At 33.5% G+C, this 14,874-nt stretch overlaps 1 protein-coding gene across 4 annotated transcripts in view; it reads right to left on the bottom strand.

The window, feature by feature from the left end:
- The window catches only part of CSMD3 (CUB and Sushi multiple domains 3), a 641,367-nt gene that overhangs the window by 514,951 nt on the left and 111,542 nt on the right, over positions 1 to 14,874 (bottom strand). For all 4 annotated transcript variants that reach the window (XM_005009295.6, XM_038175100.2, XM_038175101.2 and 1 more), the window contains exon 3: positions 11,840 to 11,952. In XM_005009295.6, coding sequence (XP_005009352.3) covers positions 11,840 to 11,952 — 113 coding nt within the window. The remainder of the gene's footprint in view (positions 1 to 11,839; positions 11,953 to 14,874) is intronic.

Below are 14,874 nucleotides of genomic sequence, written 5' to 3'. Positions count from 1 at the left end.
AGATGTTACTAGCAGAATTGTGGATGAAAGTAGAAAAAAAAATTTAAGACACTTCATACCCAGAATAACACAGTCTTATTGCCAGCTATAGGAGCTCTCATGACAAGCACAAAATTGAGCAATGTTCTACTGTAAACAAAGATGACATAACATGCTGTTATTTTACAACACTGCTCATCTATAAACATCTTATTCTTGTCATCTGTTTACTTACTAATAACTAGTAAACTAGAGAGACAAGACACTGAAAGGAATAAGTATAAAGCAGAGGCTTTCATTTCTGTGTCACCAGTTCAGACCCAGTGGTGTTCATGTTGAAAGGAGCATTTCCTTATACCATGGTTTCAAATCATTTCTCAGATGATACATATCTTCATCACAAAATCAGTTCCATAACTGCCACTAAGTGCATCAGTGTTGATCATCTCTTTAGAGAGACTGGAAATTGAATGTTGCAAGTGAAAATGGTATCTTGCCCTGAAAGAACTAAGAACACGCATGCCTCAGAGGCACATTAACAGGAGAGTAAGGGAAAAGTAGCACATGTGTTAATTTAAACAGAGGAAGAGAGAAAGAAAGATTTTTGTAATCTTACTGTTTCAATTTCTTAATTTCTTCTTTAAGTAACTTTAATAAATATGTAGGGAAGAGTTCTAGTATTTTTGTTTGATTTTGTTTGCTTGTTTATATAGAAGCATTAAGATTAATTTCTGATATCAAGTCTGTTCAGTTTCTATATACTTAAAGTGCTGATTTGTAGCAGGGCGGCAGGAAGGTAGAGAATGTAAGATGAAAAATGAAGACAAAGAAGCTATAAGAATTACGCACCAAACTTGTGCTGGTATTTTTACATTTTAATAATTTAATTGTCATTATATTCAGAAAATTATGTTTTGTTTTGTTTTGTTTTGTTTTTTTCTTTAAATGCTTTGAAAATGCACTGATGTTTTTAAATTACGTAATCGTCTAGTTCTTTAGACCAAAAAATGTATCAATAATTCATTGGAATTTTTCTTTAGGATTACATTCTTTATTTAAAAAAAAAAAAAAAAAAAAAAAAAAAAAAGAGGAAACTTTGGACTTTGAAACGTTTTTGATATAGAGCCTCATTTTAAAAAGAAGTTTTAAAATCATGTCAATATATTGGGACAACTTTTCCAGTAACACCTAAGCATGAACTAAAAAGCTTAGCTAATTCATCTTAGCTGTGACATGCAATTTATGGTCTGTGGGATTTTAGAGGCCTGCTGTCAATATTGCAACAAAGGAAGACTGTTTTTTCTTCCTGTTCATGTAGAGAGGTTCATCAACAGAAAAGCAGAATTACCACATGAGAATGTCTCTTTCGACTAGAAGACTTGTATTCATTTGTAGATATATTTGCTTTCAATTATTTTGACTTTTTTTTTCTTTTTTTTTTTTTTTTAATTGCCAGGCATCCAATTCCTTGAACAAGGCATCTAATCTAGTTCATAGAGTTATTCCACTCATTCTCAAAGTTGTCTAAATTTACGAAGAAGTTTGCGTGAAAGACATTATTGGCCATAGAGCAATCTTCTGTTAAGAACTGTTTCTTTAAAAAGCATACATATTAGAAACAAAACAAACCACCAAAAATCCAAAGCCACCAAACACCTTGCAGAAAATTCTATTTCATTTTCAACAGGCAGAGAACTGTAGTATTTAGTAAGTAATTACTTCTCTATTCTTAAAAAAAAAAAAAAAAAAAAAAAGGTCTCATTATAATCACAGCAAAATGATAATGTTATAATGGTATTGTTCTGGATAACATCAGTGACTGACACAACTGGGTACTTAATTACAAACCTAAAAAACATTCACTTATTTCCAGGCTGAACTATACATTTAACTATACGTTTAACGGAACTATACATTTAACTCATATGAAAAACTAGCAAACTTTGAAAATCTATTAAGATGAAAAAACATGTCTGTTCTTGGGCCAGAGTTCTATATTATTGATATGCATGTTCAGCATCAGTAGTTTAATTTTTATAAGCACTATGGATATTTCAAAGTGTGCTATTGTGCATTACTGCTTCAAAATTTCATTGAACTGTAATTTAAGAAAAGTGTGAAGGAAGAAACAGTTTATAAACATGGAGATGCATTTAATTTGATACTTTAATGAACACTGCATTAGTTTCTAAAGAATACAGTTTCAGCTTTATTGGATTACAGATATCTCTACTTCCCTAGACATGGGATCAAAATGTGAATCTTAAATTAGATTGTCTTCAGATTTGTTTTTGTCCATGTATTGTATTTATCCTGTAGCTGATTAATGTAAGTTCACAAAGAAAACATCAGAATCTCTTGGTAAATGTCTTTCAAGACTTGCAATGTACATATATATATATTGTTCATGAAAAATGACATTGAATATATATGAAAAGAATAAAGTAAGTTTGATAGATAATTAGAATCATAGAATCATAGAATCATAGAATATCCTGAGTTGGAAGGGACCCTTAAGGATCATCAATTAAGATTTCATATTAATTACTGTCTTAATTAAATTTTGATATGAACAGGTTGATAAACATGGTTTATTTAGCAACATTATTCTAAAAGAAATAAACTAAACAAAACACTGAAATATTGTCTTTTTTTTTCTTTCTTTCTTTCTTTTTTAAATAATATCTAAGTATGACATAAGGCAGAAGAAATGATAGATTGCTAATTGTTTTTAACTTTCCAGTAATGAGGTTTTGCATATGTTATAACTGATTAATTTATCTCTAGCCATTATGCTTGGAACAAAACTAGGCATAGTTCTCCATGTGGCTCTTTAATCAATTAGCTCTTATTTATTTATCTAATTTTTAGGATTTAGAAAAGAAAATGTAGTACCCAACTGGCAACAAGTAAGGTCAAATGCATAGTTATGGTAGAATAAAATACTGTTAATAATCAAGTGCATATCTTTTTAACTACAAATGATACGTTATTTTGTTAATACAAAAACCTAAAATATAATAAGGAATAGAAGTTTTATTTTGCTGATTTTTTTTTTCCATATTTTTTCTAAAATACAACTGTAAACCCTTGGATGCAGGAACAGTCTTTAACTTTGCTTTTGCATAGTGTTATTAAAGTGACACAAAAGCCATACAGAGCCTTTGAGATGTACTAATGGTTAGATACACACTCTGCCTAGCACATTCCCCCTTCTTACAAGCCAGACCTACAGTCCTGTAAAGTTTGCTTCTTTCCTAATGCCCAGACTGTAATTTCTCAGAGCAAGAGCTGTTTGTTCAGCTACACAAATGCTGCCTCATGCTTTTCACCAAAGGATAGTAATATGGCCTTACGGAGATCTAAAATTTCTAAGGCATTCTGAGGGTGAGAGCAAAGGGGATTATCTCAGTCCTTCTGGTTAGGAGAACTCTGACTATGACCAAGCGAAGGAAACCAAACAACATTTAGATTGTTGGTGTTATCTTCCAGGGTCTGGCTACCTTAATCATGGTACCTCATATAAAAAAGAAAGAGGACTGCTGGAAGGTGAGGCAGTGGAGTTCTTTATATGAGACAGTAACTGGAATGCATGGGTCTCTGCCTAGGGGTGGATGAAGAGTGAGCAGAGAGTTTATGGGTAAGGATTAAAGGGTTTAAGTATCAGCCAGTACCATGGCTGATACTGTTGTGGGTGTTTGCTACAGGCCACCTAATCAGGAAGAGGAGGTAGATGAAGCCTTCTTCAGACAGTTGGAAATAACCTCTCAGTCACAAGCCCTGGTTCTCATGGGGGACATCAACCACACAGATACCTGCTGGGAAGACCATACAGCTAGGCACAAACAGTCCAGGAGGTTCCTGCAGTGTATTGATGACAACTTTTTGACATGGTTGGTGGAGAAGCCAACAAGGAGAGGTGTTCTGCTGGACCTTCTATTAACAAATGAGGAAAGTCTAGTGGGAGATGTGAGGGTCAAGGACAACCTTGACTGCAGTGACTATGATGTGGTGTAGTTCATGACCTGGCAAGGAGGAAGCTGGGCAAAAAAATAAGATTGCAGCCCTGGACTTCAGGGCAGCAAACTTTGGACTCTTCAGGGATCTACTTGGAAGAATCCACGGGTTAAGGCCCTAGAAGGAAGAGGAGTCCAAGACTTCACATCCTCCAAAGCTCAAGATTGGTGCATCCCTATGAGTAAGAAGGGAAGCAAAGGGTGCAGGATGAGCAGGGAGCTCCTGGTGAAGCTCAGACAGAAGAAGGAAGAAGAAGGACATTTACAGCATGTGTAAAAAGAAAAAGGCCACTTGGGAGGAATATAGGGATTTTTTCATAGTATGCAGGAATGCAACAAGGAAGGCTAAGAACCATTTGGAATTGAATCTGGCAAGGGATGTCAAGGACAACAAGAAGAGCTCCTTCAAATACATCAGTAGAAAAAGGAAGACTGGGGAAAATGTTGGCCCACTACTGAATGGGTTGGGTTCCCTGGTGACAAAGGATACAGAGAAGGCATAGTTGCTCAATGCCTTTTTTGCTTCAGCCTTTATTGCTATGGTCAGCCCTCAGGAATCTCAGACCCTAAAGACAAAACAAGTCCAGAGAAAGTAGGACTTTCCCTTAGTCAAAGAGGATCAGGTCAGAGATCATTTAAGCAAACCTGACATTCACAAATCCATGGGCCCTGATGGAATGCACACATGTGTGGCTGATGTTATTGCTAGGCCACTCTTCATCATCTTTGAAAGGTTGTGGAGAAAAGGAGAGGTGCCTGAGGATGGGAAGAAAGCCAATGTCATATCAGTCTTCAAAAAGGGCAAAAAAGGAGGACCCACGCAACCACAGGCCAGTCAGCTTCACCTCCATCCCTGGAAAGGTGATGGAACAGCTCATCCTGGAGGTCATCTCCAAGCATGTGGAGGATAAGATGGTGATCAGGAGATTCAGAAGTCCCTTCCAACCTTGGCCATTCTGTGACTGTGTCTCTGTGTGCATTTGTTTTTCCTTTTACTTATTTATTATCCCCTTTTGTATTGAAAGAATCCTTGACTGGATAATCTTAAGGGTGCAGACACTCTCACCTTTTAAATTTCCTTACAAAGAAGAAACGACTTGCTGCGCGGACAAGGTAAGTGAAAGCAGTTGATTTAGCATAACTTGACTTTAGTAAGGCTTTTGGTATAATTTTCCATTGCATTCTCATTTGGCAGATGATGCAGTGTAGGCAGGATGAACATTACTGATCATTATGAGCATAAAAGAAACTGAAATAACCCATCAGTCAGCATTAGGACCCATACTGTCCAACATCTTCATGAACAGTCTGGGTGACTCAGTGCACTGTTAGCAAATTTGCAGATAAGAGTGAACCATGAAGAAATACTGATATGCCAAATGACAGTTTAAACCTTAGTGAACTGGAGGACTGAACCAATAGAAACCTCATAAAGTTCAATAAGAAAAAGAACAAGTCTGGCATGGAGTGAAGTGACTTCATATATGGATTGATATAAACAGGGAACTGACTGGTTGAAATTCAGCAGATGCAGAAGGCTCAGAGAAGAAGCCTACAGCAACTTGAAAGGCAGTTAAAAAGAAGAAGTCAGTGGATACAGATAGCAACTTGAGAATTTCAGGCTGAGTGTCACGAAAAGATTTTTCACCAGGACAGTAGTGCAACATAAGAGCACTTCTCAAAGACACCAAGGAAACATCTTCTTCAATGGCCTTCAAGATACAACTAAAGATAGTCACAGATAACCTGATTTACCAGCAAGAAAATATTTTTGCTTCAAGCAATTTGGGCAACATGACTGCACAAGATATTGGTCAATATTTCTGTGATTCTATGAAAAAAATGCACTAGACAACAAAATAAAATGGGCTCAGACTGAGATAAAACTGCAGAAAGGGGCAAATGCAATATTCACATGGTTATAATTAGTTCTCTTTACAGCATAGAAAATATTTAGGATTCATGACACTCACAAAATGATAAAAACACAAAAGAATAACACAAAATAATTTATAATCTGGAATGAAATATTTTATATTAAGACTTAAAAAGCTCATATTAAAGAAAAAGAATACTCTGAAGTATGTGACTTTATTGCAGTACTTAAAAACCTAATATAAGAACAGATGCTAATATCAAGAGTCCTGTAATCTAGCAGATAAAAACAGAGCAAGAGCCAGTGACTAGAAGTTAAAAATCAAAGTTTTAATTCTAAGTGTGGCAGGGTAATCAATGAAATCAAAGAAAGTGATAGCTTCTCTAAGATCTTGATGTTTTTAATGGCTGAGTTTGTCTCCAGAAGTTATTCTTTAGCCAAATCCTAATTAGTGATTGCAATATCAAGAGAATTGGGTGAGATGAAATTTCAAAAAGAGAGAACAAAACATGTTCAGGGATGTTTCCCTGAACATCCAAGCACACTCTTTTTTTTTTTTTTTTTTTAAATCACATGCTGTGGGTAGGGTCTGATCAGGCACTGTTGAGGTATTTTCTGTTTTTTGTTTTTGTTTTCTATATTAGATGTAGTCACATTTTCTGTTACTACATAGAAAACATGACAGATACTCATACTGGAAGATATGAGCATCTGTCAAAAGGAAGAAGCTCTAGGACTATTTTTTTCCCCCTTGGTTTTCATTGAGTTGAATGGGAGTAAATATCCAGAATTTAGATTTCCTTCTTATATTTATTATGTTTCATTTTTGAAAACAGGAGTTTCATGGTGAATGTATATGTTTAGGTAATTTAAACCATCTCTTTTGAGTGTGTATGTTTTTGGACTTTTCTTCAAGAAACAGTAGGGAAATGTAATTTAATTCCATTTTTAGTAAGGGCTTGCTAAAACAATCTTTTCACAGAAAGCAGAAACACCCAAAATAGCTATGGCAAAATCTGAACAATAAAAGAAAAAAGAAAAATCTGAACAATAAAAGAAAAAAGAAGAAAAGAAATAATCCTATAGTATCTGTCATATAGTAAGTTTGGTGAAAACTTTACAGCTTTACAGCACAGTCTGTGGCTTTTACAACACTAACCTAGCAATCACTTTTTAAGTGTACCTTTTACAGATACCACTCCAACATTAAACAATAATTCAATACCAGTCCTTTTATTTTATTTATTTTATTTTATTTTATTTTATTATTATTTTTTTATATGAAATTAGTTATTTTTTTTTATATGAAATTAGTTGTGATGTTGTTTGCTTAATACAGTCAATACCTGGTGTACATTACCTAAATGTGAGATTTAGATTATCTGTAGCCACATTTCTGAATTCTGGTATGCAGGGCAGCTAAAAATAGATTACATAGATTACATAGATTCAATAGATTTGTTCACATTTTCTAGCTCTGTACAAACTGCCAAAATTATTTTTAACATTCACATCCTGGCAGTTTAAGTCCTAATAATATTTCTGTTATACATACTTCAATAATCCTGTATATCAGCTACCTTTTTTTTTCTGAGTATTTCTGAAATGAATGCATGATTGGTCCCTAAAAGTCACTAACTGGAAACTCTGTTCTGTTAATAAACACCACCTACTTTCCTACCTCTCTTTCCCATCATCAATGAAGATGAGATCAATCTTGACATGTTTAACATTGCTCTCAAAACCCCCAAAAAGCATTTCAACTAGATTGCTGTGTTCCTACAGTGCCACTCCACTGAAAACATCAAGACCATTTCATTATTTATAGTGTCTAATAATCCAGTGTTATACTTCAGCTTTAAATAAGAAGTGTAGACATTCAAAAAAATGATATGATATTTCATAACACTATTATAACTAATTATAAATTATTACATCCAGGACATTCAGAGTTTTCAGTATATGAATAATCCATAAATGAAGTTATTTTTTCTTGCTTGTAATCAATAGAATAGCACAAAAATGCCTATCATCTTTACATTGAATAAAGACTGCCACAATCAGTAAAATTGTTATTGAAGTCAATGATTTTTAACTATGCCAGATACCTGTTTAATAACTGTAAAATAACCCAGTAAGTACAAAAGGAATCACTGTTCAAAACAGGACTATGTTCACTGAATCCCCTTGCTGTGTGGTCCAAGGTACTGTATTGCTTTCTTTCTTAGCAGCTGTTATTTCCCCTTCCCAGTCACAATGAATAAAGCTGCCTTATATCTCAGGACAACAGGAAATAGAAAAGTGCATCTCAAACTCTTCTGTTCAAAAAGCAAAATAATTATGTTGAAAATAACATAAAAAAGGAAGAACTACACAGTGACTTGATTAAATGATCAAATAAGGGATTAATTATAACATTTCTCCTCTACATATTACCGCCCATACATGTTATACAAACCCTGGAAGCTACTATGAAAGAAAGGGATGATAGAAACCTTTCAATAAACAAACAAACAAACAAACAAACAAACAAAAAAACAGCAATAACTAACAAAACAAACAACAGCAACAAAAAAGGCAGAGAATTAGAGAATCAGCAGACATGCAATTCCCTCATTCCTCACTCCAGCCAGCAAAACTATAATATTGGGCAGTGATTAAATGAATAATAATAAAAAGCACTCTGCTGAAAATTAGTGTAGATCAAGTGTTTTTCTTAAAAACACCTTATTTTTTTATTGTATTTCATCATTTTCTACTGTCACTGTATGGGAGGTATTTTTCATTTCAGTAATCTGTATCAGTTCTGTCTCATTAAATCCTTTCCCCACCTTAGGGGTGTCATGCTTTATAGGTATATTTCTCATATGCATTCCTTCTCAAAAATGAACATAAAGAAGTATATGCACAATGGTACCAAAGCTAACCCAAATTTGACATGGAGAAAGAAAAGACAGAAGAAGGAAAGATACAGACTGAGTCTTACAGTATTGAGAGGAAGAGTCCAGAGTGGGTATTTCTGTAGTCTGTTGAGTATTTAATTTGATTTGATGCAGTTCCAGGGGCTTATATAAGATTGGTAAGTACATTCCTATTTACTCAATCATATATTTTAAATGTTTCCACAAATATTCTTGTTGTTTTCCTATGCCAAGAAAGTCCACAGTAGATGTATATGTCTCGCAGACTCTGTCAGATACTTTGGAGTTTTTTACTGAGTTTCAGCTCAACTGAAAATATATCAAGGATGAGATAATATATCAAGGACGGAGAAAGAGATGTTGACAGGCCTTTTTACTTTTATTTATTTTTTAAGATAATGAAAAATAATACACTCCATTTAATCATATGCTTATGTCCAAACATTTCAAAGAAAAGTATTTTAAATAATCACTGATTGTGAAACATATGTTCCTTCTTTTTCAAATCACATTACACCTGGATCTGAACCGTTCAGGTATATGTCTATACTGCTCACCCTGTCCTCTCATGCTATCTCTGTCTATAACTTTGCTTTATTGCAATGATGTTGCTAATCATTTCTATTTTAGGTCTCAAATTACATATCCATAATGAAGCGCTTAAGTATGGATCTGATATTTAGGGGTACTAAGTATGCAGATGTTTCATCGGGAAGCTAACAAGGAGCTACTGGGCAATCAACATTGTTGAAAATTGGGTACTAGGTAGAACCAGATCTGAAAATGTTGATTGCAGGGTTATACACCTTCACAAAGAGCACACGAACAGAAATAGAGACTGATCTGATGTGATTATCATTTAAATACATCTATTTTCTCACATTAAGGAATGAGACATGAGATGAATATCAACTAATGAGTTTTCGTTTCTTTGCTAGTTGGGTATAAAGACAAGTAGTATCACAGGAAATCAAAAAAAGATGCACTGAAAGAAAAAAAATCTCTCACTGAATATAGCTGCCTTAATGCAGCTCTCAAATAAGTAGTTCTGGCCTCCTAAATAAGAGACTCCAGTGAACTAGAACTTTGGAGTCTAGCCTAATTGATCTTGATATTTCTGATTTTACAGAATAAATCTGAGATTCAAAAACAAACAAACAAACAAACAAAAAAACACAAGTATCAAATTAAAGGCAACATGTTTATGTTTTGTTCTAAAATACTGTTTTCTGTGATTGAAGATACTATTTACTCACACTTCTCAGTGATTTTAGGAGCTAGATACGAGCATGATATTTTAGCCTGCAAAGGAACTATCTGAGGAGCTAGTCATCTGTGAAGTCATTGTTGATCTTGCATTTTAGGTTTAATCATTCTCTGTCAAACTGAAACGCATAGTACCCTTTCTGCTAGCATTGGTAGTGTAAAACCCTTCAGTATGCAATGTATGAGGATACCAGATGATACTATATATAGTAAATTTAAATTTTTTGATTTATGAAACCAAATCAGTCATAAAAAATGCTACATATTTTCCTAGTATGCATAAAAGAAGGATGTACCACATTTTGCAAAGTAAAAATTCCATTGTAATTACACAGTACTTTACAGCAGTTTTGTAATCACACTGCTGGAGAGCAAAGTTATTGAACACTTGAAACATAAACAAACTACAAAGCAGCTATAATCCAGCCAAAATCAGTTGTTAACACAGAGTCAATGTCTATTTTGTAAATTATCTTAACATAACTGTATATAGGTGGGAATTTCTGTGTGAAGTAGCATTCTAATACATTATAGCTGAAAGTAAGCTATGTCTATTGTTGAAGACGTTTTACTTCAGAGTCAGTATCGGCTGCTTGATTTCTATGGCAGCTCTTCATGCGCATTACCAGATTTTTGATATTTTCGTAGATCTCAGTGTGAATCAGCTATTTATGTTCTGAAAGATTAGTTCTCTGTTGCTGATGGACTGAGTAGGGTACAACAACAGCCTGAGTAGGGTACAACAACAGCCTCGGAGCTTTTCCAGGATGTTTACTATAGCTCCTAACTTGCCAACAGATACATTTAACGGAAGCAAAAAGATTAACTGTCCTTACATCAATAAGGAAAAGGAAAAGGAAAAGGAAAAGGAAAAGGAAAAGGAAAAGGAAAAGGAAAAGGAAAAGGAAAAGGAAAAGGAAAAGGAAGAGGGAGAGGGAGAGGGAGAGGGAGAGGGAGAGGGAGAGGGAGAGGGAGAGGGAGAGGGAGAGGGAGAGGGAGAGGGAGAGGGAGAGGGAGAGGGAGAGGGAGAGGAAAAAGAGAAAGAAAAGGAAAAAGAGAAAGAAAAGGAAAAAGAGAAAGAGAGAAAATATTTTTTGTTTATATCATGTAAATATATGTTAGAATTTATAATCTCAGTGCCAAGAAAATTATTATAAAAAATGGATGGATCATATACTCCAGCTCTTCAAATATGACTTAAGTGAGCTTGATTATAAACAAGATCTTTCCTGGAACATGGAAACTGAACTATGAACTATTATGAACTATTATGAACTTCTAGACTTCAGGAATGCATCTGCCATCTCACTTGCTCTAGGGTCTGTGTGAAATTGGCAGACAATTGCCAAACCACAGTAGTGAGGTAGCTTCATGGTAGTTCAGAGAGCTGAGTCAGCATTTCTTCTATGCAAAATCATGAAACTTGCAGATAAAAATTTAAATATCTAATTAAATTCAGGAGTAACAAGCGGCATCTTGACACAAATTTGGATGACCAAATTTGAAAGACTAGAAAGATTAAGATTTCCTTTTCAGAATTCAAAAATTTGGCATTATTAAAGTAAATGTCAAAAAAGATTCTTTTCTGGGTGAAAATCTTTTCTGGGTGAAATCTTTTTTTAAGATTTTTGGTTTCAGATGGGAGTCATACAATTTGAATGACTGCAAGAAAAGTAATGTGGATAAGCTTTATATGTGTGTTTGCACAGCTAGGACATTTAATTTTGTTATGTATAGACATCAGAGAAAAAATCCAAATCCTTTTGTTAAGCATGTCTTACCTTCATAGTAAACTTTGAACCCATGAGCACTAACAGCAAAGTCACTTGTCAAGCGCAGTGAAAATACAGATTTTGTACTTGTCACAGGTGGAGGAAGATGAAATCCTGTTAATCTACAAAAAAAAAAAAAAAATGCAACTCATGGTTAATTGTCTTAAAACTGTATTATAGCTTGCTGTGAATATATTGCTGTTTCATCATTGAAAGGGCAGACAACTTAAAGTATATTATATATATATTATATATAACTTAAAAGTTTTTATGATAGTTTAAGACATCGGTATAAAATATGAGGAGTTTTAATGGACAATGAGTCAGGTAAGGTACATTGGTTTGAGAAAATGTGTGTAGTAGAGATGATTGTATGATATAGAAACTGGACTTTAAAAAGTGTCTAGAGTATCAACGGAAGAAAAAAAATAAAACAGCCAATTTACACTATTTAGGGTTATGTTCAAATTTCTATTGCATTATTAATTTTATATGGACTTGTCTTAAAAGTTATAGTGGATGAATTTTCTGCTGCAGTATAATGGAACATGAAGAAAAAGTTCATAAAGAAATCTCTCTTGAAGTGAATTACAGGGTTGCTAGGGAGCTGAGGGTTTGGTGGAGTGTTTTAATTTTTGTTTGTTTTGTTTGCTTTGTTGTTTGTTTGTTTGGTTGTTTTTTTTGTTTGCTTTTAATTAAACCCACTATATGTGAGATGCATATGAAACGACAATTTTTGTGTACTCATAGCACTGGTGACATGCACTACGGATATCCATCTCTAAGCATTCTTTTTGTTTTATGTACATATGGCAGCATTTATTTTTTCTAAATGATTTGGAAATATTCTAGGAGAATATAACCTCATCAGGCTTCAGAATATAACCTCATCAAGGTATCAGACCAGTAATCCCCATGCTATCTACATGACAAAAAAATCTAAAGAACAAGTTGAATAATTTTGCAGTGTATGCTCACCAGCAAATCTGGACATGCCATTAGAGCCCAGTTTGTCTTTTGTGGCAATTGTGTAGCAGCATAGGTTGACTTACTTTATTAATGTTTAATGTTAAATTGTTTTCATGTGTTCGTAGCTGAGCACTGTAGTCCACAATTCTTGGTTACAGTCATAACTGGTAAGACAACCAAATGGTAAGGTACTGTTACAGCATAATGACCAGGAAATAGATGAAAAAAAGTAGTTATGATGATTAAAGAGATGTATATACAGATCTATATGCAAGAAGTCATCAACGCATGTATCCAGAAACCTGTCGTTGGTTTTGTCATTTGTATCTTCACGAATAATGTAATTAAACCAAGACTAGATTTAAACAACTTATGTTTAATATGCAGAGGCAGAGTATTAGTTGCAGAACACTTTGGATTTAGTAAGCACATTTTAAATTTGATTGCAAGAATATAGTTTAATTCAAAGAATAAAACAAATTAATAAGATTCTTACCTCTCCCAAATGAGCATAAGTATAATTATTTGACAAGTCAAGATAAATGCACATTTCCTATTAACTTTTTCGTAATCTAATAAATACATTGATCCATTGGTAAGTATCACCGCATGAAAATAAACTGACCAAGATAAAACCAAGCCAAATAATTTCACTAAAAATTTAATTTGCAGCACTCAGCTCCTATCTATTTACCTACTCAATGATTTGAGGGAATTGTGGAACACATACCCACAAGAAAGAAGTACAAATTTATGCCAAGGTGTTTATTTTTTATGAGTGGCTTGTATGCACAACGTGGGTAAGGGAGTTTTAAAATGAAGACATTACTAGCTTATCATCCCCTACATTTTCTTTTCCTAAAAGATTATTATTACAACTGTTCATGATGACATTTAGCTTTCAGGGATGTGACATTTATCACCATCATTATCCTGCTACTCAGAAAGGTAATGATTGATTGTTTCTTTAATTTCATTTTTGCACTGAAATTTGTCTGAAAAAAAAAAAAAAAAAACAAAAAAAAGTTTTTATTTGTGGATTAGTGGGTGCAAAATTAAAAAGAATTTTAAATAAGAATAAAATGATATTCCTCTATAATATTATTTGGTAAACTACTACAAATTTTCAAAAGGAAATGGAATGTAATTTGCTTGGACAATTGAAGTTATTTAGTAATGTGACAACTTGAGTATTATTCATTGTGTAATCCAGGTCTTAAGTCTCACTTGTATATAAAATTCTACACGAAGCTACAAATGCTAACTAGAATAATTTTCTTTGATCATATAAAGCAAGTCCATAATAACTCAAGGAGAAAGATAGCAGATAAACAGCAAAATGCCTGCAAGGTAATATATGCTACATTGATCTGATCATCACGGGTTTAGACGATGGACAGGGATGCTACCAACTAGATTAGGTTGCCCCAAAAAAGAAAACCTTTAGGTGGGGCACATGCCAAGTAAGCAGTCATCTCCTGAACACAAACACATCAAACACATATTAAACACACTTAAAATTCAAATTTCTCTATAGGAGCTCAAGTGCTCTCTCTCTCTCTCTCTCTCTCTTTTTTTTTTTCTTCCTTCTTTATTTACTATATTTGTTATTTAATTTTCCTTCCACTACTGGTTCTACTGGTTCTAATTTGTACGAAATAATGCAGAAACATAAAACATGCCAATTTATTATAACTTTGCAAAATTAGAAAAAGTGTCAGAATCCATTCTCACTTTTAGTTTGATCTCCAAATAATCATTTATTTTTTTACATCAAACAAAGAAGATAGATTCTGAAAAAGATTCTATGTATAAAATAAAAGTAAGTAAAATTAATATTTTTCATTTTTTCACTGAGAATCTTCTCCACAGAAAAAGCCATTTTTTCTGAAGACAGTAGAAACATTATTCCATATTAGATATTTTAAACATTAAATTATCTGATGTATTCAAAGCACAAATGTAATATTTCTGATTATAATTTTTGCCTTTGTAATATTAATGTAACTTTTTTTTTTTTTTTTTAATAGTAATGTAATTTTTCAAACTTTCGGTCCATGTGATACATATGTAAC

The sequence above is a fragment of the Anas platyrhynchos genome, chromosome 2 (genome assembly GCF_047663525.1).
Source record: "Anas platyrhynchos isolate ZD024472 breed Pekin duck chromosome 2, IASCAAS_PekinDuck_T2T, whole genome shotgun sequence".
Classification (NCBI taxonomy): Eukaryota; Metazoa; Chordata; class Aves; order Anseriformes; family Anatidae; genus Anas; species Anas platyrhynchos.
This window is presented reverse-complemented; position numbering and strand designations above follow the sequence as displayed.